Here is a 20716-nt window from a genome sequence, read left to right as displayed (position 1 = left end):
AAAAGCTCAAGAAATATACCTTTATTTGTAGAAGATACACTCTCATCACGACCACGATGGCAATCCCAATTTCAAAAGAAACCTTGCCACGTTAACTGAAGCACTCAAGCGATGCCGAGATTCATTTTTTTCTTTCTCGGAATGCTTGTCAAAAGATGTGCGAATAGATTGTGATTGATTCATCAAATCAATCATCATGTTGAAACACTTGTTGTGGATGCTATTAACCTCTCCAATATGAGTTCCGAATCTCTCCAAAGCCTTGTTCCAACCCTTAAAGCCATTTTGCGTAAAAGCAATATCGGCCATATTACCATGAACTTCATGCTCATTTTTAAACAAGTAGCAACACAAACAATATGCAACATCTTTTGATACACTGTACTCTAACCACTTGGAATATTGACCTTTGAACCAATCAGGATTAAATTTACGCATCGTAATTTTTTTCTTTCCAAATTAATTTTTTGAAAAAATGTGATCCCTAGGCTGACAAGGCCCCTTTTGAATATAATATCTTCTAACTTCGTCACGTATATTAACATCATATTCTACTATAGGCCTTCTTTCTGCCGGATCAGCTTTCAAATATGTAAATTCGATATTTGAAGGAGTAGTATCTCTTTGAACTTCCAAAGCTATAGATGAAGCAACGGGTGGGATAATAGCTTTAGAGCTAGGTTGCCAACGTTTTGATCTAATGACAAACTTATCCATCCTAATTTACATAGATTTATAAAAAATTTTGCAAAACAAGATTCAATTAATACGATTTTCAAGCAAGAATCTTTCATAGAATCATATCTATAGAAGATTGGTGAAAAGAAAAATCTAAAATCCTTATTTTATTATTGCAATATTTAGGAGATTGGTGAAGTAGCAAGTACTTTAAAACTAATTGCTAAACAAGATACAAGAATTTATTTTTGATTCGTACGTTTGTTATTCACCTTTTGTTGTATTTCCCAAATCAAATACTCTTTTTGTTGTATATTATTAGATATCAACTTGACATTTTCCACTTCTTTTTGAAGAAATTTTCCTTTTTTTTGACAAAAAACAAGGAGAACAATAACAAATCTCTACTAACTCATATATTTTCTAATTTCTATGGCAATTATAATGAATAAGAAATAGATAAATATCATATACAAATTCAAATTCAAAATCATATTTTAAATTTTAACTCTGAAGAAAAGTAAAGTACCTGCGCTTTGAGATTAGTGAATGAAGATTATGAAAATGGAAAATAAAATTGAAAGAAGAAGATGAAATTTGGTGTTTATTTAGTTTTGAAAGAGGATGGTTTTTGATGAAGTGCCTGGAGAATGCCGAGAATGCCAAAGGGAAAGGGTAAAGTGTTTGACTTTGAGTAATTAAAAACTGTAAAAGCTTTCTTTTTTGTTTAATGACTCAAGAAGTAAACAAAGTATAAAAAATTAACAAATGAAAAGTAAAAAAAAAATCAACTATGGGATTCTGTAATTAATATTTAACAATATAAAATTTATAAATAAATAATATATAAAGAAGCTTAGTGCGTGTAAATACTAATGTAAAGTAGCATAAAAACTTATAAAAAGTAATGTGCACCTACGGGGAATCGAATCCAGAGACCTAGATATGGGAGTCCAACCTCAAACCACTGCACCCAGTCATGTGTTTGTTCACTGGATGCATTTTAATATACTATATTATATTATATTATTTATTTTGTATTTCTTATATAATTACATCTAATCTACGTTAAGTTTAGTGGGTGCCGGAGCATCCGAAAAAAACACGTGGGTCCGCCTCTGACAATGAAAATAATAAACTTTTCAACACCTTATATAGAAATAAATCTAAATTTTGAAACAAAACCAAGAAATGGGAAAATGGACTCAAAAAAGACCCAAAATGAAAAAAATTGAAACTTTTCAACCTCCAATATGGAAGAATAAAATCTAATCTTTGGAACAAAATCAAGAAATGGTGAAAATGGAAAACTATTTCAAGACCCAGTATGAAAAATTTGAACTTTTCAAGACCCGGCAAGGAAAAAAATGTAAACTTTTGAGCAAAATCAAGAAATGTAAAAATTATTACACCAAATTAACTGGAAGAATAAAGATCCAAAATGAGAAAAAAAAATAGAACTTTTCAAGATCCACTATGAATCGGGTAGGGTGAAATATTTGGGTTGGGTGGGGTTAGAATTGGATTAAATTAGTTGGGTCAGGTTAGGTTTATTTAAGGGGCCATTAATTCAATAGAAAAATAAATTAAACACGTGACAACATCACAGGGCGAGTGGAGTGCACTCCATTCATCGCGTCTGGGCATGGATGTCGCAGGGAGGTAATAGTTTCACTTTTATATAGTATAGGTGTGTAATATGTCACTATGATAGTTTAGGTATGACCTAAACTTTTTGTATATTGTTTGAGGTGGACTTTTCCCTATTCTCAAACTCTCAATTACTCCTATATTGCCATAGACATTCAATTTAGGCATAAAAAAAGGGTTAGAATTCTATTGACTAGCTTGCGTGTTTTCCCAATCGTACTATGTTGAACATCCTGCATTATCACATGCAAAAAAGGTTAAACTTTCTTATGCATCAATCATCAGCAAACACCAACTCAAAGAGATAAATACTAAAATCTGCACCCCCTAAAAATTATTTATTTAGTTAGTAAACGTGTCAACCTAGAAACAAGTCCTCTTCCTAACAGCTAAACACGTATATCAAGATAATTAATAAAGATCCTGTTAGTGCTGGAGAATTATACAATATACGAAATTAGACTCTTTCAGATATAAATACGAGACAATAATTATTAATCGAATGATCATGTGTGAAATTGAAAAAACCTGTTAGTGCTGGAGAATTCATGGAGTCTGCCACGATTGGAGACGATAACAACACCAACATCAACATCACACAAAATTGAAAGTTCTCTAGCTTTCTTTATTAGACCTTTTCTCCTTTTACAAAAAGCAATTTGTCTACAGCTGTTATCTAGAATTGGCTTTATTTCTAACTTCTTTCGCCCCATCTTTTCTGCCTAACAAAAACCCTAAACCAAAATTTAGAGAGAGTCTACATACCCAAAAATTTCCTATTTTTATCATAACACCATTGCTCTAGAGTTCATTTTTTGTAGATTAACTAGTATGTTCTCCCCCACTTAAATCTCCATGGGTCCCTTCCTCCCATCTTTTCATGTTTTCTCTCCTTTTTTAATTCTTTTTTTTTTTTTTTTTTGTTTTTTCAAATCCTGCTCTTTGTTTTTATTTATCGGTAATTTGGTCCAAAAATCTAATGGACAACTCAAAAAGGGGCTCAAAATTACATGACTATTCTGTCTGCCCAATTTACGTGCTGATTTTGATATTGAAATTATGTAAATATAATTCATAATAATTACTAGAAATTAAAATATTCAAAGTCATATTAAAAAAAAATTAGTTTTTTTTTTTTGTTGTTGTACTCACACAGTTGAATAGTTTTAGCTGATTGACTCGAAATTGTGAATATGGAGAGTCCGGAATTAAAATAGGTCATGAAATTAATAAAAATATTAAAATATTTTATGTATATAAAATATAATAAAAACATGCTTAATTTAATTTATTTTTTAAGTGAGTTATATCAATTTTTTTAACGATAGTTGGCATACGACGTCATGCTCATGAAAAAGTACATAACTCACCTAAAAAGTGAATTATTTGTTTTATTTCTGCATAACTCACTTAAAAGTGAGTTATACAATGAACGTTATATAACTCATTTTTTAAGTGAGTTATGCTTTTGGATTTAGAGAAAATGTATCGTTTTTACCTTAAATCATACACGAAATTATTGAGACACACTTGAAATTTAGGAGGTCCTATTACCCCTGGATTAATTAAAATCGCATTTTTGACAACCTTAGTGCATATGTGGACCTTCAGTGTGTTGATTCATTGATGTGTCACGTATGTACAACATAGGCATTAAGATTGTCAAAAATATAATTTTAATTGGTCCAGGAATAATAAGACTCTCCTAAAGTTCGGGCGTGTCTCAGCAATTTCATGTATAGTTAAGGGTGGAAACAAAACATTTTTTCTTGGATTTATACATAACTAATTTAAAAAGTGAGTTATACTTTTTGATTTTATAAATAACGTAAGTTGTATTTATTTTTATAATTTATGTGAATGTTTATAAAACTTACATATTACATAACTCACTAAAAAGGTGAGTTATACAATAAAAATTACATAACTCACTTTTTAAGTGAGTTATGCTTTTTGATTTATACATAACTCGGTTAAAAAGTGAGTTATACTTTTTGGTTTTATAAATAACTCACTTTTTAAGTGATTTATATTTATTTTTATAATTTATGTGAATTTTTATAAAACTTACATATTATGTAAGCAATCAATCTATCTTTTAAATTTTTCTTTTTAAACAATTGATATATTTATCTTTTTAAAAAAATATATTTTGATTTTTTTAAAGCTCACTAATTATGTTATTTTATAAAGTTTAGTAATTGTTTTCTTAGATATATTTTTATCTTATAAAACTATATATTAGGACTGCTTATCGGGCGAATCGGATGGATAAATATACTTAATGATTGGCTTATCACATATCGACTTTTAAATATACTAACCTACTAGTCAACCAATAAGATATCGGTTGGTTCGGTTTGAATTAGTAATTATCGGACGATTAACAAGCGATGTATTGGATCAATCATTTCATGCTCTCTTCTTTCACTTTCACAATTTCACTAACCAATATATTGATTTCCCACAAAAATCATTTTCCCTACTCTGCTTAAGCTTATAATTCTGTAATTTAAATCATAATAAAAAATACATAAAAACTTAGATTTTTAGGGTGAATACACATAAGCATTTATTTAATAAAGATTAACCAAAATATACTTTAAGTATACATATTTATATATTAGAAGTGAACACTAGTCCAATATGGTCCAAACTCCAGACTAAAGAGCTAGTAGATTTGTAAGAATTTGAACTCGCAAATTGTATCAAGTCATATAACTATGATGACTATGAGTTAGCTAATAAAATATATAGCTCTCTTGTCATAATCGAAAGTCCAAAATAGCGAGTAAAACAAATTGTTTTGGTTTGACCTTTAAGGAGCGACGTTTTAGTTTGATCAATTTTAAGGAGCGGTAAAATATTAAATAGAGCTCTAGAATTAATAATAGGTACTTTAAAGTATATAACTAACGATAAAAATTATTTATAATACTCCTTCCTTTTTTGTATTAGTTGGCTCCTATAAACTTGGCACACCCATTAATAAAAACATTTACTAGGGGTCTACTTTACCAAATCAGTCTTATTAATTATGCTTTGAAAATATAAATTTGAAATATACAATTTGTTTAGTCATTTAATGACAGAAGTATTATTGAAAGAACATATTAAAAGCCTTTTGATTTCATCAATGGAACAATTAAATTGAAACAAATATTTTTAGAAAGAGGGTCAACTAAAATGAAACAGAGAAAGTAGTTTTTAATGGTTAACAATTTACTCAATAAGAAAGTTGAGTAATTCATTCCCACACCGATAAATCATTAACTATAAAAATTTAATTTGTTTCCCCGTCATTAATACCATTAAGCCAATAAGTTAATTTTGCGGTTGGCTTATCAATTGCGGTTCGATTTTAAACAGCCCTACTACATATGCCTCTATTTTTATCATATACTCCTTTTGTTTCATATAAGTTGGCCCCTATATATGTACTTGACACACCCATTACAAAAAAAATTATTAGTGGTTATCCATTTACCAAATTAGCCTTATTAATTATGTTTTAAAAATATAAATTCAAGTTTATACACTTTATTTAGTCATTAATGATAGGGGTGATGTCAGAAGAATATAGTTATATTCTCTTGATTTTATAAAAGGAACAAATAAATTGAAACAAAATTTTTTAGAAAGAATGTCAATTAATACGACACGGAGAAAGTAAAACTCACTGATTATGTGAGTTATTCAAATATAGAATAAGTGGAAAAAAGTGAGTTATTCCTTTAGTTCCTAGAATAGCTATATTCTTTCGATACTACCCCGATCATTAATGACTAAATAAAGTGTATAAACTTAAATTTATATTTTCAAAGCATAATTAATAAGGCTAATTTGGTAAATGACCCTAATAATTTTTTTCTTAATACGTGTGCTAAGTACATATATAAGGGTCAACTTATACGAAGCAAAAGGAGTACATGATAAAAATAGAGGCATATATAAGTTTATAAGATAAAGATATATCTAAAAAAATAATTACTGATCTTTATAAAATCTCATAATTAGTGAGCTTTCAAAAATTAAAATAATTTTTTTAAAACATAAACATGTCATTTAAAAATAAAATAAAAAATTTAAAAGATAAATTGATTGCTCACATAATATGCAAGTTTTATAAAAAAAAATTCATAAATTATAAAAATAAATATAACTCATTTAAAAAGTGAGTTGTGTACAAAACCAAAAAGTATAACTTGTATAAATCAAAAAGCATAACTCACTTAAAAAGTGGGTTATATAACTTTCATAGTATAACTTACCTTTTTAGTGAGTTATGTAGAAATAAAATGAATAACTCACTTTTTCAGTGAGTTATGTACTTTACTATCGTTAAAAAAATTGATATAACTCACTTAAAATGTGAGTTAAGCATATTTTCGTCACATTTTATATACATGACATATTTTAATATTTTTTTTAGTTTCATGACCTATTTTGATTCCGAACTTGAATATGTAAGAAGATGGTACTTTCCTATATTAGAATCATTATCCTTTTAAGTATTCATTTGATTGAGAAATAAATTATTACAAAATATTAATTTCAAAATTAGCTATTTAAAAGTAATTATTTTTATTTTTGAAGAATTAAAAATAACATTATAATTTCAAAATGAGTTATTTTATAAATTTTTACAACTGAATATAAGATAAATTTATCTTACAATTAATTTTAATATTAGTTATCTTTTGTCCCTCCCGTCAACTGAGCTATAATAATGGGCTTCCCTTTTCGTTTTACTTTGATTCCTACGCTAAAATTAGCTAGCAATTTTTGATAGTTATTTTTCAATGGAGTTTCACTATATATTTGGTCATAGAATTTTAAAAATATATCATACTTTTAAACTTATGAAGAAGTTTATTTTGGCTCAAATACTAATATTTTTTAATATGTAAAAATTTAAATTATTTTTCAAAAATATTTATCAAATAATAATAAGTACAACCACACTCTTTGATAAATTCTTTTCTAAAAACTATTTGAAAAATCTTTGGCCAAATCGGTCGTAGCACTTCGTCCGTCCCAAATCGTAGGCAATTATTTAATTAGGTAAGAAGTTTAAAAAATACTAAATTATCTTTGTTAAAATATTTTAATGCTTTTTTTTTGTTGATTTTTTTTTTGTTAAGTGGAATCGATAAGCATAAATAAACATTAATTGCGTAATTTTTTTGTTGATTTTTTTTTTATTTAGTGGCATCAATAAGCATAAATAGCGATTATATCATCAAATCGTTGACAAATAAGTAAAAGTAACATTCTCTGAACGAATTAAAAAAAAAGGGTATCATATAAATTGTCACGAGAAATAGTTTCAATTTATGTGTATAATTTTTGAATTAAGAGTTTTTGTTATATTTTTTTCTTTTTATATATAGTATTAAATAACTATATAAAGTAAGAATATTTAAATTTAAAATTTTAAAATGTAATTGATAAAATTAATTTAATAAAATATATATTTTTAATCAAATTTTCGTAATGAACGTATCAAATCAATAGCAAACCAAAAAAATTAAACTGAAGGAATAGTTGCTAGTGTTGTACTCGGAGAGCTTAATAGTTATGGCTGATTACCAATATGAGTTGTGGTGCAACGGATGGGGTTGTTCCATCCTTAACCAGAGGTCGAGGGTTCGACCCTGGGCATGGAAAAAACTCTGTTGGGAGCACTACCCCGAATGGGGCCCTACTCGACGCGAATCCGGATTAGTCAGACTCCAATATAGATACCCGACACTGGATGAAACCCCCCACCCCCGTAAATTAAAATCATTATCCTTCAACTAGTTGAGTTAATGGTCAAAAGATCCTTTGAGTTGTAATTTTGTCATTTTTTTACGAATTTCGCAACTAATTATCATTTTTTCAAAATTTAAATTGTCAGTTTTTATATATCAAAATACACTTCGAAGTTAGAAGTGATTAAGCCGATCATTAAATTTTTCTTTTGGGAAAATTTCAACATACTTATGCTCATAATTAAGATTTTTATAGCAACAGTTTCATAATTACGAAAAATAGCAAGTTGTATTTTATATTTTAGGTAAAGTTTACTATATAACATATACAAACGAAATTGCATTCTTTCTTTTACTCAAATCAGTTGAGTTAAATAAGGAATAATTATTCCATGTATTTAAATTTAAAGCAGTAAATTATTTTTCCATAAATTAGTTAGTAGTAGATTCCTTTTATACAAAATTACTAAACTAGTAGTTTCCTTTTCCAAATCAAACTTAATTCTAAAGATTATTATCTCTATGAGCTTCAAAATTTTAAAATAAAGCATATTACTGTTTTTTCCCCCTCTTTCTCTCTCTTATATATCTAACTTTTTTTTTTGGTTAGTTTTTTTCATTTTCTCCTTTTTATCATTTTATTTTTAAAAAAAAAATTGATTTTTTTTCTTTTTAATTTTTTCTTTCCACTTTATTTTCTTTTTCATTTTCTTATTTTTCTCTTTCTCATATTTTTCTTTTTCTTTTCCTATTTTCATTTTCTTCTTCTTTTTTTCTATTTTTTTCGATTTTATTTTTACACTTTTATTTCTAACTTCTATTTCTCTCTTTTTTCCCTTCTTTCACTTCGTTTTTTTTTTGGTTTTTTCCTTTTCTTTTTTTTTTTTTTTATTTTTTTTTATTTTTTTCACTCTTCTACATCTACCTTTTATTTTTCTTTCTATTTTTTGAATTATTTTATTTTTCATTTTCTTTTGGTTTCTATTTTATATTTTCTATATCACATATACATAGACACACAGATCTGCATATATATTTACAGGATAAAACACACACACATATATATAGTTGTACTTATATTTACAGAAATACATATCTGACTCATATGTATATATACACATATAGGATACAAATCTCCATAACAAAAAGGACAATTATATACATATACATATAGGTAATCAAAAAATACATGATACATATCTTAAACGTATATCTTAAACAGTAAAAAATATAAATAAATACATATGTTATTCTCTGGAATGCCATAGAACAGTTTAAAGACAAATTCAACACCGTACGAAAATACATATGAATATGAATTTGTATATACAAAATATAAATATATGTACATACCCAAAAAAATTATAATACATTTGTGACATACTACATCTGTCTAATGGCGTTTGAACTACACACTTCTTCTTCTTTATGTAAACACCACAAATATTCTTATAACATAAAATCTTGTGTTGCCCCTTTGATAACATCGCCTTAATGCGTTCTTCAATATCATTGACTGTGTGACATCCTATATGTGGTGCAAACCTTAGAAGTACTCTTGCCATATGTTTTCTTTCACATAATACATATTACATTACAAAAAAGAAATACATATAGTTCTGCATATGTATTTACAGAATACATGTCTGGTCCATATGTATATTACCATACAAAAAATATAAAATATGACTCTGATATGTAGTTCCGAAATACTTATCAGATTCATATTAAACAGTAACAAATATAACTATACTATATATCTTCATATGTATTTGCGAAATACGAAGGTGACACATACAACAATAAAATACAAATTCATATCTTAAACAGTAACAAATACAACTCTGTATAAGTAACAAATACAACTCTCTACAAGGTGACACAAAAAAATCCTTTTCAATTTTCATCTCTGTTTCCTCTGTAATCATCTAAGTATTCACTTCAAGTTTAGTCTGTTTGTCTTGACAGACAGTCTCTTCCCGATGCTCCAGAGCTGTGAAATTGCCGGAGCGGTCTTCTTTCTTTCAACATTAGGACTTGAAATTTTGCTTGATTTTCCGATTTCTTTTTATTTTTTTCCTCAGATTACTTGAAATTACCGATTGCTTGATGTATTTTTGAGAATTTTGGAGATGAAGTTTTTTAAAATTCTTTTTGTTTTATAATTTTGGTCATCATCTCCGAATAATTATAATTCTTCGACCTTACAAATTAGAGGAGACCTCCATAATCATAAAATAAAAAATTTCTCAAAAAAAAACGGCAAGAACAATGGAGAACAAAAATAATATAAAAATATAAAATATATAGAATATATGGAAGAGATAACATACAATAACTGTAAATTGATACTTACCTTATTTTATGGAGCACAATCTCTATCTATAATGTGGGAAAAATATGAGAAAAAGGTAAAAAATTTGGAATGAAAATCTGCAAAATATGTTGTATTTGAAAAATAAATAAATGAAAGGTAAAGTAAGATAGGAAAGAGGTAAAATGTTGGAGTGAAAATAGGAGAAGTTACCAAGAAACAAGCGTGTGTGCAGTGTCCCACCAAAATAATGCTACTTTTGCTATAAACTATAATTTTGCCAAAGTGTTGCTATTTATTATAATTATAATCTTAAGTATATCATTTTCTGTCAATTTTTTTTTTTATGTTGATATTATCATCTATTTAGGCTGCATTTATTTTTATTATAATGCAGATATCTAAATCTGAATGATTAATACATTGCCTCTAGATTTGGACACTAAATAATTAAGTCTATTTATTTTTTAACATGTATGTGTATAAATTATTTATACGTAAGTATAATAAATATACAATTCAAATAAAATAATAAAATATTATACAATAAAATATTTTTAAAAACTTAATATAAACAATAGGAAATTGTTACTTGATAAGAAAAAATATTTAAGTATATCAATTTCAAAAAATTACATATCATAGATAATATAGTTAATATTATCTAGATTACAAATAACTATAAAGCCTCTGGCAGAAATGCAAGGTACGGCTGCGTACGATACACCCTTGTGGTGGAGCCTTTCCCCGAACACCACACATAGCGGTAGCTTTAGTGCACCGGGCTGCCTTTTTACAAATAACTAGAAAATTAGTGAAAAATATAGTGATAACTAGGCCTAAGAATGACGAGATGACAAAACTCATATATAATTACTAGTTATTAATAGCCCATGCAAGGCACGGGCCCAATAAATATTTTTTTAAAATTTATTTTAATTATTGTGATTTATAATATTTTTTAAAAATATATAATAGATTTTTTTATAGATATTTTAAGTTGTTAATTATTGTAATTTATAATACTTTTTATGTAATTTTCAAATAATATATATCGCTCCCGTTGTCCAAACTTTTGTGACATTGATTATCAATTATATTTATTAAATAATTTAAGGTTTAAATTATTGTGATGTATAATATTTTTTTTTCTATTCTAATTTAATTGTCATAATGCTTAGATGAACATAATAATTAATTATGAATGATATGGTAAGGTTACGATTGAAGCAGCGAAATAGACATGTTTTAATGACTCATAACAACTAATTAGAAGTGATATAGCAAAATTATTGTAAAAAATACTTGTGAATTTTTTTTGATTAACTTGTCATTTTATATCTATTTTACCCTTTTATCAAATATTATTAATTGATACAATGCTTAAATGGTCATAATAATTAATTAGGAATGACATAGTAAAATCACAAAACAACGAAATAGACATGTCTAATTAGAAGTGATACAATAAAATTACTATAAAAAATACTTGCGGAAAAAAATTAAATGGATCTCATATAAAATGTCAAGTAAATTTAACTTTAAATATTATTAATTTTTTTATACTTAGATAACTTTATAATAATTTTTTAATATTTAGATGACTTATAATAATTAACTATGGATGATACAATCAAATTACGAGTGAAGCAGCTAAAGCAGACATGTCATAAATATCTATTTTATTTTTTTATTAAATATTATTAAATTTCTAATACATAAATAACTTATAATAATTAATTAGAGATGACATAAAAAAATTACGGATGAAGTAACTTATGAAGCAGGCACGTTGACGAAGACCCGCTTACTTCTTGTCATTCCCTCTTGTAACTTATAAGATATATATAATAATACTAGATGTAGAAACCCGCGCTAACACGGGCCCAATAATAGCGATCTAGCTATTAGTTTTGTATGTTTAATCAGAATTATATCAGAGTTTTTACAAAGAAAGCCCAATTCAGCTGAATTTGCAGAAATGTTGAAAAATCCACCATCGCAACTCAACTCAATTTGCATAAATATATTAAAACGCACCAAAATAACACAATTCTGATCAATTGTAGCTCTTTTAAACTACAGTTTGTAAATTACAAATTACACACACTGCTAAAACATCAATATTATCTCCCAGCTCCCAATACTCGGAACTATGGCGGCAAAGTTCGAGCCCTTTGAGCTTTTCGGTAGCTTCAGAGTTCAACTTCTTGCCCTGAATTCCCACCTTCGGGCTATTCCCCTGAGAAAGCATAATACTGTGAAGGTAGTACTGGAAAAGCATCAGCTCTTACAACTAGTTGTTAGAGTAAAAAAGATCCACAATTCAAATAAACTACTCGTCATACAATAAACTACTATATAAGAACTTCACTATCCTCTCATTTTCAATTCATTTTGCTTACTTTTCTCATTAGTCCGTTTAAAAGAACAGTATATATAAAACTTTATTTAGTTGATTTATTTAAATAGCAGGAGATAGGCTATTTAATATTGCTTATAGATAACAAGCCTAACATGTAAACGAAGAATATAAATGAACTATGAAAGGTAATATGAACGAATACGAGTTCATCGTAATCTGATAGCTTACCTAACATATCATGTTGAAATGAATTCGCGCAAACATGCCCTCTATTTAGCTCCCTTGGACTTGTTTGTTGCGACTTTTGTGGCATGCTTCGTCCTGGTTGAGACGAAGTTGAATCACGATAATATATATAAACAAAATCAAGTGTAAGAATGAAATGGTTGCCAGTCTTTGGTGTAAATCTGGAGGACATTGGTGTATTTGCTTGTCTTGGGTGGCCTCTGTTGGTTACCACAGAGGAGTTGCATAAGGTTAAGGGTGGGCAAAGCAACAAATCAAAACGGTATTCCTCTGTTTCTTAAAGTTGTAATTTGGAGACATCATTATCTGCGCAAAATGGCCGTAGCAATTAAGATTCAGAATTATAACATACAAGACACAGTGAGAATATTAAAAAAAAGGAATCATAAACTCATTAACATGCTAACCTTTGCCATTAAATGAAAAGATCATCAATCACTCCAAAACATACATGCCACGCCAAGCTTGTGAAATTCAGGGAGTTGATGTATGTCGTCTCTAAAATTGTGACTCATTCTCTCCAAAGTCGAAAAATGATTAATAAGAACCACAAATGAAATCATAAACACTCTAATATAGTCCATTTATCCTTGCAACAGACACTATCAATTTTAAAAATCATTGGACAAAGATTTTTGTTGTACAAAATTTACTTTAGAGACACAATTCATTTTGTCTAAAACATTCAAATCTGCAAAGCAAAACCTGTCATACTACAGAAAAATCTCAAATCTGCACAAAGATGAACAAATACATAAGTCCACTAATTGTAATACTTAGAACTTGAAGAAATGATGAATGTTCTATGCAGCTAGCGAATTGATACGGCGTAGGAGCAAGGTAATTGAAGTAAGCAATGACAAAGTGCTAGTAAAATACCAAGCCATGATCTTTGAGGGAAAATGAACTGAGAAGCCCTCAACCGTGAAGCAGTTTCGAGTTTCACAACAAATTTGATTGTGTAATCTGCAAGATATGAGCTATTTTGAATGACTAATAATGAAAACTATGGAAGAAGTACATACACCTTACCCTGCCTAGACCCCACTTTGTGGGAATACATTGGGTATGTTGTTGTTGAAGTTAGCAAAATAAATTTTCGAAAGCTGATCAACGCCCAGGTATTACCACAAAGAAGTACTATACTTCGATCTATTTAAAACATATACAAGATATTCCATTTCTCTAATCATCCTGGTCATATGTTAATAAATATAAATCACTGGTATATAGTTATCTACCACTGATATAAGAGCACCATATACTCAAAATAGAAAGTAATTTCTGTAAATATACAAGCATAAAGGATGATAGGTGAAAACAAGGGAAAAATATACTTTCAACTGAACTTGCAAAACTTTTAAGCTGAATGAAAAATAAGATTTTAGTTGACACATACACAAGGTCATCCGTTTTTCTTCTCTTCTTGTTTTGAACTGTTAAAGTAGTAATTCTAGTAAAAACAGGAAACTGGTACAAAGTTGATTCCAGGGAATTGCACCGAGACGTGGACAAGGTCATTCTAATAATGGATACTGGAACTGGAAATCACAAAGCTCTCATAATTGCTGAAACCGTATTGATGATAGTATGGAAGTTTGAACATTATGGCTTCATCAATATATAATCAACTCGAATGCAGAAATAGCGAAATTTGATTGTCCATGAACAGAAGTTTACCAAAGAATGAGAGCCCATAAAAAGTATAAACTCCCTACGTGGTCAAAGCTGAAATTCTGGCTGAGATGAGTCAATGACAAGCGAAATGCTAGTTTGAAAATAGTGTTCGTGGAGTGAAAAATCACATCACAGCATATTCCTAGGAAGATATACATTTGACTTGAGCAAAATGCAATACCTTATGATCAAATATATCTGAAGACATTGAAATTTTTTGCCGTGCTTTCAGGTAGCAGTAGGTTAGACATGTTGTGCAGTATGGATCATTGCATATGCCTAGTTGTCCAGACTCCAGAAGATGTTCATTTTTTCCAGTGTAGTCATTATTACGCCAATCATTTCTTTCTGCACTTCTAATTGAAGGATATTTTTTCGTTATCGGTAAAGTTGGATCATGCACTACTGTAGCTGGAGTGGGCCGAAAGCTATTCTCAGGATTGCGAGCAAGGATGCACTCCTTGTCCTGTACACAAAATGCCGATTTTGAAAGGCATCATTTTCATTAGACAGAGGATAAGATGGTGACAACAATGACGTTTCATCTTTTTCAGAAGCAACCATCTCTTAGAGACTCAACCTGTAAGGAGAAATTTAACAATACTTTAATAAAGAAATACTTTCGCCACGAAGCTTGACAGTTTAAAGAACAAAAGGTTCAAAATAACTTGATAAGTCTTTGTCAACCAAAACTACAAATTCTAGCAAAGAAATAAAAGTTTAACGGGTACAAAACAAATTTCTGAAGGCAGCTGGATGAATTAACGCAACTTAGTATAGCAAATAGCAGATTTCCTAGACTACCACAGTAAAATGAAAAACCACCACCCAAAGAGAACCAAAGTTTTCAGATTCGTCCGTTGATATTGCGTTAAAGTACGTATAATCAATTGACTAAGTCTAGCACGGATTCCACACCGACATCATCTCGACATAGGTGCAACACTGAAAGTGAAGACTAAGGAGTCCAAGCAACAAGAATCTACCTCTTATATTAGAAGTAGAAATCAAAATCTTCTCATATAAAAGGATAGTTTTCAATACAAAATATATACATACTATTAAAGGTTGAGTCTGTGAACACTCTACCCTCTCCTGACCCTTACTTTTGGTACTACAATGGGTTTGTTGCTGTTGGCATGCTACCTTCTTAACCTTAAAGAGGTAAAGTAGATAGAAACCTCCAAATTTCAATCAGGACAAAAGCTCCAGGAGCCAGTTTCTTCAAAACAAGTACTCAAATTAGGCCGTGGACATATAATGATGAATTGTCACGACCCGAACTAGGGCCTGGCAGTGACGGACATCCCGAACCATGAAGGCTCGGAACGCCCTTCTCTATCTCGTAATCATGCACAACATTCATATAATAAAGAAGATGCAGAAACATAATCTGCTACGGAAACATGGTCAACTCTGAATTCAACATAAGTATGGAATACTGCAAATCAACTACATCTAAATAACATCTGACTCAATCTGCGAAATTTCTACTACATGAAAATCTGACAACTGTCTGAAACTGGGACAGGCCCCCAGTAGACCAAAACTGAAATAAGTGACATAATCTGAAAAAAAAGGCCTTCTGGAATAGAGAAAGCTCATCACTGCACAATCTGATCAGCTGTCTGAATTATCTACTGCTTATCTGGACCCCTAGACTGAGTCTCAGAACCTTAGAGATAGGGGGGGTCAATACAGATGTACTGGTACGTAGAGCATATCCAAAATAATCATTTATGATACAACATATATAAGAGCAATTTAAAATAGTTCATAAACATATCATATAGTAAGAATTCACATGGACATTTAAAGACACTGTAAAAATCATCTCAACTCTGAGAAATCTGTGCTACTTCTGCGCTAGGTGGTATACCCTACAACTCTGAAAAATTCCATGGGCTATATGGAAACTGCCATTAACTCGGCAGCGAAGCCCCCATCCCAAGTGTGCTGCAAGGGTCGGAGTCTGTGAATCTACTACGCCACACGACCGTCGCCAGCGTACAATAATAATCTACCCGTATCGGCAAATACGGTTTCAGAATAAGAGTTGCTTGAACTCGCACCTTCTTCGGGTAACCACCTAACCCTCTTTAAGCCCCTTTTTAAAACTCTATCAAAACATATAGTCTCTGAAAAAATGCTCTGAAAACATACTCTGAAAACATGCTCTGTTATGGCATAAATACATATGGTATCGTCATACCATTGACTTGCAAGTCACACCTCTGAGCCATTATTAATTTGTCGTAAATCACTGTTTTCAAAACACAAATTTTGGGACCACCATTTCAATAATTCAATTCACAGAAACTCTTTCTCAAGCCTCATGTAAACACATGCAAGGAACTCATCTTTGTCAAGCATTTCAGTAGTACAATACAAGATGGTCATGTCAAAGTTCCCAATTCACATGCAATTCTTTCTCTTAAACACAAGAACACATTTATATCAAGAAACACCCTCTCAACAATTTCAAATCATGCTCAAATTCTATAATATTGCGAAAACATCTTTCAAATCACAGAACCATAATCTTTAATTCAAGACACGAGAGGGAGTTCATAATTTATGCTCTCAATGATCTTAAATCTCAAATTCCATACATATACGTATACATATAAATCAATTTAGGGGATAGGACCACAAGGTCAAAACAATAGTAACATTAAAACATTCGGAGTACGTAATTTAGAACATAGATTCCAAAACCCCTTCGAAATTTATGCATAAAAATCTAAAAATCATGCTCTAATGGTTTTAAGCCCATGTAGTTTTTAGGATAAAATCCACGTACCTCTATCTAGAAATTTAAAAGATGCTTCTTGATGACCACGACTTGGGATTCCAAATCTTCAATTTATTTTGAAAACCCACGGTTGAATCTTGAGTTTCTTGGAGGAGAAGTATATGAACTAGGGTTTTTGTTTTGAGGAAAATCTTGAGAATGTCATATATTCTGCTTGTAGAGGTCTTAATCTGCCGTTTGGACGTTTTAAGAGGCTTGGAAAAAGTCCAAATTACCCTTGTTAACTTCTAAACGAAGCTGGAAAAATTAAACTGGGAACCTGATTTTATGGGCCACCGCGACGCGCCATTATCACGGTGGCTCACTGGAAATTGACGAATAGGAAGTTGGGATCCTCCGCGATGTGCCACTATCGCGATGTCCCACTGGAATTTGACAATTGCTAATTAAACCCTCTTTGCGGCGTGCTAAACACCAGAATGACGATGTTTTTTGACTAGCACATAAAATAGCCATAACTTCTTCACCGAGTGTCCGTTTTGGATGAATCTTATATCGACGGAAAACTTATTCAGTCATCTACGTAATGATAAGTTGAAATCTAAGGGATTCCACCGGAAAAAAAGTGTAAACCATTCTAGAAGCCAATGCTTGATATTTTAGGGACAAAATTTAGCTAAGAAAAACTTTGGGGCGTTACATGAATGAAGACAAATTTTATTAGTTTAGAAAAAACCTTACTCATCTTTTTCATTGACACTACTCTTCAGCTCTTCCACCAAGTAGTTGCACAAGTCAGTCTTGCCTTCCCTAGCGGTAAAAATTAATGGACCTCTTTTGTTAGCATCATTTACATCCGCCACCGTACCAGCCAACCCTTTCCCATCATCCACTTGCTTTGGCAATTCTGTTTCACAGTCATCAAATTATCATATCACATAAACGGAAACTCTGGATCGGTCCAACGAAAGACCGAACCACAACTTTCAGAAACTTCTTAACCTTTTCTTTAACTGGTCAAAATAATAACAAATACCCCAAAAAGATTAATTCTTGAATATAAAAACACACCCCAAAAAAACAAAGAAAATTAAAAAAATCCTTCATTTACAAGTTACAACAAGTATATGAAACTCAAACAAGAAAAATAGTTGATTTTAAGATAACGAAAAAGGAAAATAAAGACACACTCAAAACATGCAAAGGCAATACAAACCAAAAGTCAAGATTCCAAGAGCAAATATTATACCTGTGAACCTCAAATTTGTGTGATGTTGTAAGAGAAAACCCAAGCTGAAATTGAAGAAAAAAAATGAAGAAGCAACAACAAGAAGGTGATAGTGCAGTAGTGGTTTTGAGAAGAGGCGGTGGCAGCGGTGTGAACAATCTAAAAAGAATACATGAAAAGATTAATTTGCCCTTGCAAGCAGCATGACGACCATCACCTCCTTCCAAGCTCTTCTATATCTCAGAATATATATTCAGTAGGTATGTACTTACTGATGATGCAAATTATGAAAAAGAAAAGTGATAATCATATATTGATAATTGAATAATGTATAAGAATTCAAACAAATATTTGAACAATACATATTTGTAATATGTAAAAATAATAATAATAAAAAGATTTGCTGATTATTGGATCAATCAAACAAGGAGCAAAAATATTGTGAATTGGACAAATTAGATAAACAAGTTAGTTATAATTAATTTTTGATATCTTACTTGGTCAAGAGAAAATAATCTCAACAATCATTGATAAAATTGAACGAAGATAGAGAAGCGTGAAATTTATTTGTAAAGAGACAGTTAAGACATGTCAAAATAGGTTCAGACTATGTCACAAATTTGACTCATTCAAACTTATTCGGACCATTAAGACATTTTAAAACATTAAAAATAAATGAAAAATTTCAGAAGTAACAATTTAACAGCCATAATTATAAATTTTATAGCAACTATTTCATAATTACGAAAAATAGTAAGCTGTATTTTATATTTAACTAAAATATTGCTATATAAATACATATACAAATAGAATAGTAATTTCTATTTTAACTCTTATTAGTTAGATTTAAATAAGGAAAGTAACTGTCATTAATTCATGTTACTTTTAATTATAAAGATTACTTTTTTCTTATATGACTCTTCTATTTCTCTCTCTTTTTTTTTTTTTTCTTTTCCGTTTTCTTATTTTTTTCCTTTCTTTGGATTCTTTTTTTTGTTTTTTTGTTTTTCTATTTTTTTAATTTTTTTTACTCTTCTATCTCTTCCTTTTATTTTTAAAAAACACATATCTGTATCACATATACATATTCAAAAAATATATAAAGTACATAGACATACAAATCTGCGTATGTATTTACAGTACAAAACATACATATATATCTGCATATGTATTTACAGAAATACATATCTGACTCATATGTATATATAAACTTATAAGACACAAAATCTCTATAACAAAAAGTGACATAATACATTTGCCTAATTGCGCTTGAAATACGCATTTCTTTTTCATGATGTAGACATCAAAAATATTCTTATGACGAAAAAATATGCATTATCCATAAATACATATGCATTAATCATAAATACGTATGCATTATTAATAAATAGAGATGCATAACTGAAAAACACATATGTATTAGTCATAAATACATATGCACACTGAAAAAGTACATATGTATTATTCATAAATACATATGCATCTATAAAACCTAAGTAGAACTAAAAATATATTTTCAAATCAATAAATATAGCACGCAGCCCCATAAAAACATATGAATAACAAGAAAATACGTATGTATTATTCAAAAATCATATGCATATCTGAAAAAATACATATGCATTAATCACAAATACATATGCAATCTGGTAAAATGCATATGTATTATTCATAAATATATATATGCATAACTGAAAAAATACATATGCATTACTCATAAATACATATGCACAACTGCAAAAATACAAATTCTTTCTTTTCGTTTGACTTCCTCATTTTCACATATTTTTGCACTTTTGGGGGGTTTTGGAGATGAAGGTTTTCTCAATCTTTTCTGTTTCATGATTTCCCCAATATTTTTTGGCTCGTCACAATGCTTATAGTTCATTATAATTGATAACCGAAAAGAAAAAATAACGAATTGAATTGTTTTACAAATAAGATAAGAAAGTGAATATCAAAATTCAAAAATTGTATACAATCTCCCGATCAATTTACATCAGAGAATAGATGACCACATAACCATGGCTAGACAAGAATAATAAAT

General features: G+C 29.5%; 1 protein-coding gene and 1 long non-coding RNA gene across 8 annotated transcripts in view; both read right to left on the bottom strand.

Moving 5' to 3' along the window:
* Positions 1-3261, bottom strand: part of LOC124889417 (agamous-like MADS-box protein AGL31) — a 32099-nt gene extending 28838 nt beyond the window's left edge. For 3 of the 4 annotated variants that reach the window (XR_007048393.1, XR_007048394.1, XM_047401112.1), the window contains exon 1: positions 2857-3261. Coding sequence is in view for 2 of the 4 variants with exons in the window: in XM_047401112.1 (XP_047257068.1) it covers positions 2857-3041 (185 nt within the window). In the remaining 2 variants the exon portion in view is untranslated. The remainder of the gene's footprint in view (positions 1-2856) is intronic. The other variant, XM_047401113.1, reaches the window with a different exon arrangement.
* A 9143-nt stretch (positions 3262-12404) lies between these two features.
* LOC107851627 lies at positions 12405-19172 on the bottom strand. Of its 4 annotated transcripts, none has more exons than XR_001669093.2 (6): positions 18691-19172; positions 18183-18348; positions 14868-15266; positions 13417-13975; positions 12992-13315; positions 12405-12640 (listed from the first exon to the last, which is right to left on the bottom strand). It is a non-coding gene; the product is annotated as an uncharacterized LOC107851627 (long non-coding RNA). The 4 variants fall into 4 exon arrangements; XR_001669095.2 differs by having other exon boundaries at positions 18178-18348; positions 18691-19145; XR_007048392.1 differs by having other exon boundaries at positions 12405-12670; positions 18691-19142.
* Between the last annotated feature and the right edge of the window lie 1544 nt (positions 19173-20716).

The sequence above is a fragment of the Capsicum annuum genome, chromosome 12 (genome assembly GCF_002878395.1).
Source record: "Capsicum annuum cultivar UCD-10X-F1 chromosome 12, UCD10Xv1.1, whole genome shotgun sequence".
Taxonomy (NCBI): Eukaryota; Viridiplantae; Streptophyta; class Magnoliopsida; order Solanales; family Solanaceae; genus Capsicum; species Capsicum annuum.
Note: the sequence above shows the minus strand (reverse complement) of the source record. Positions and strands in the feature narration are given on the sequence as shown.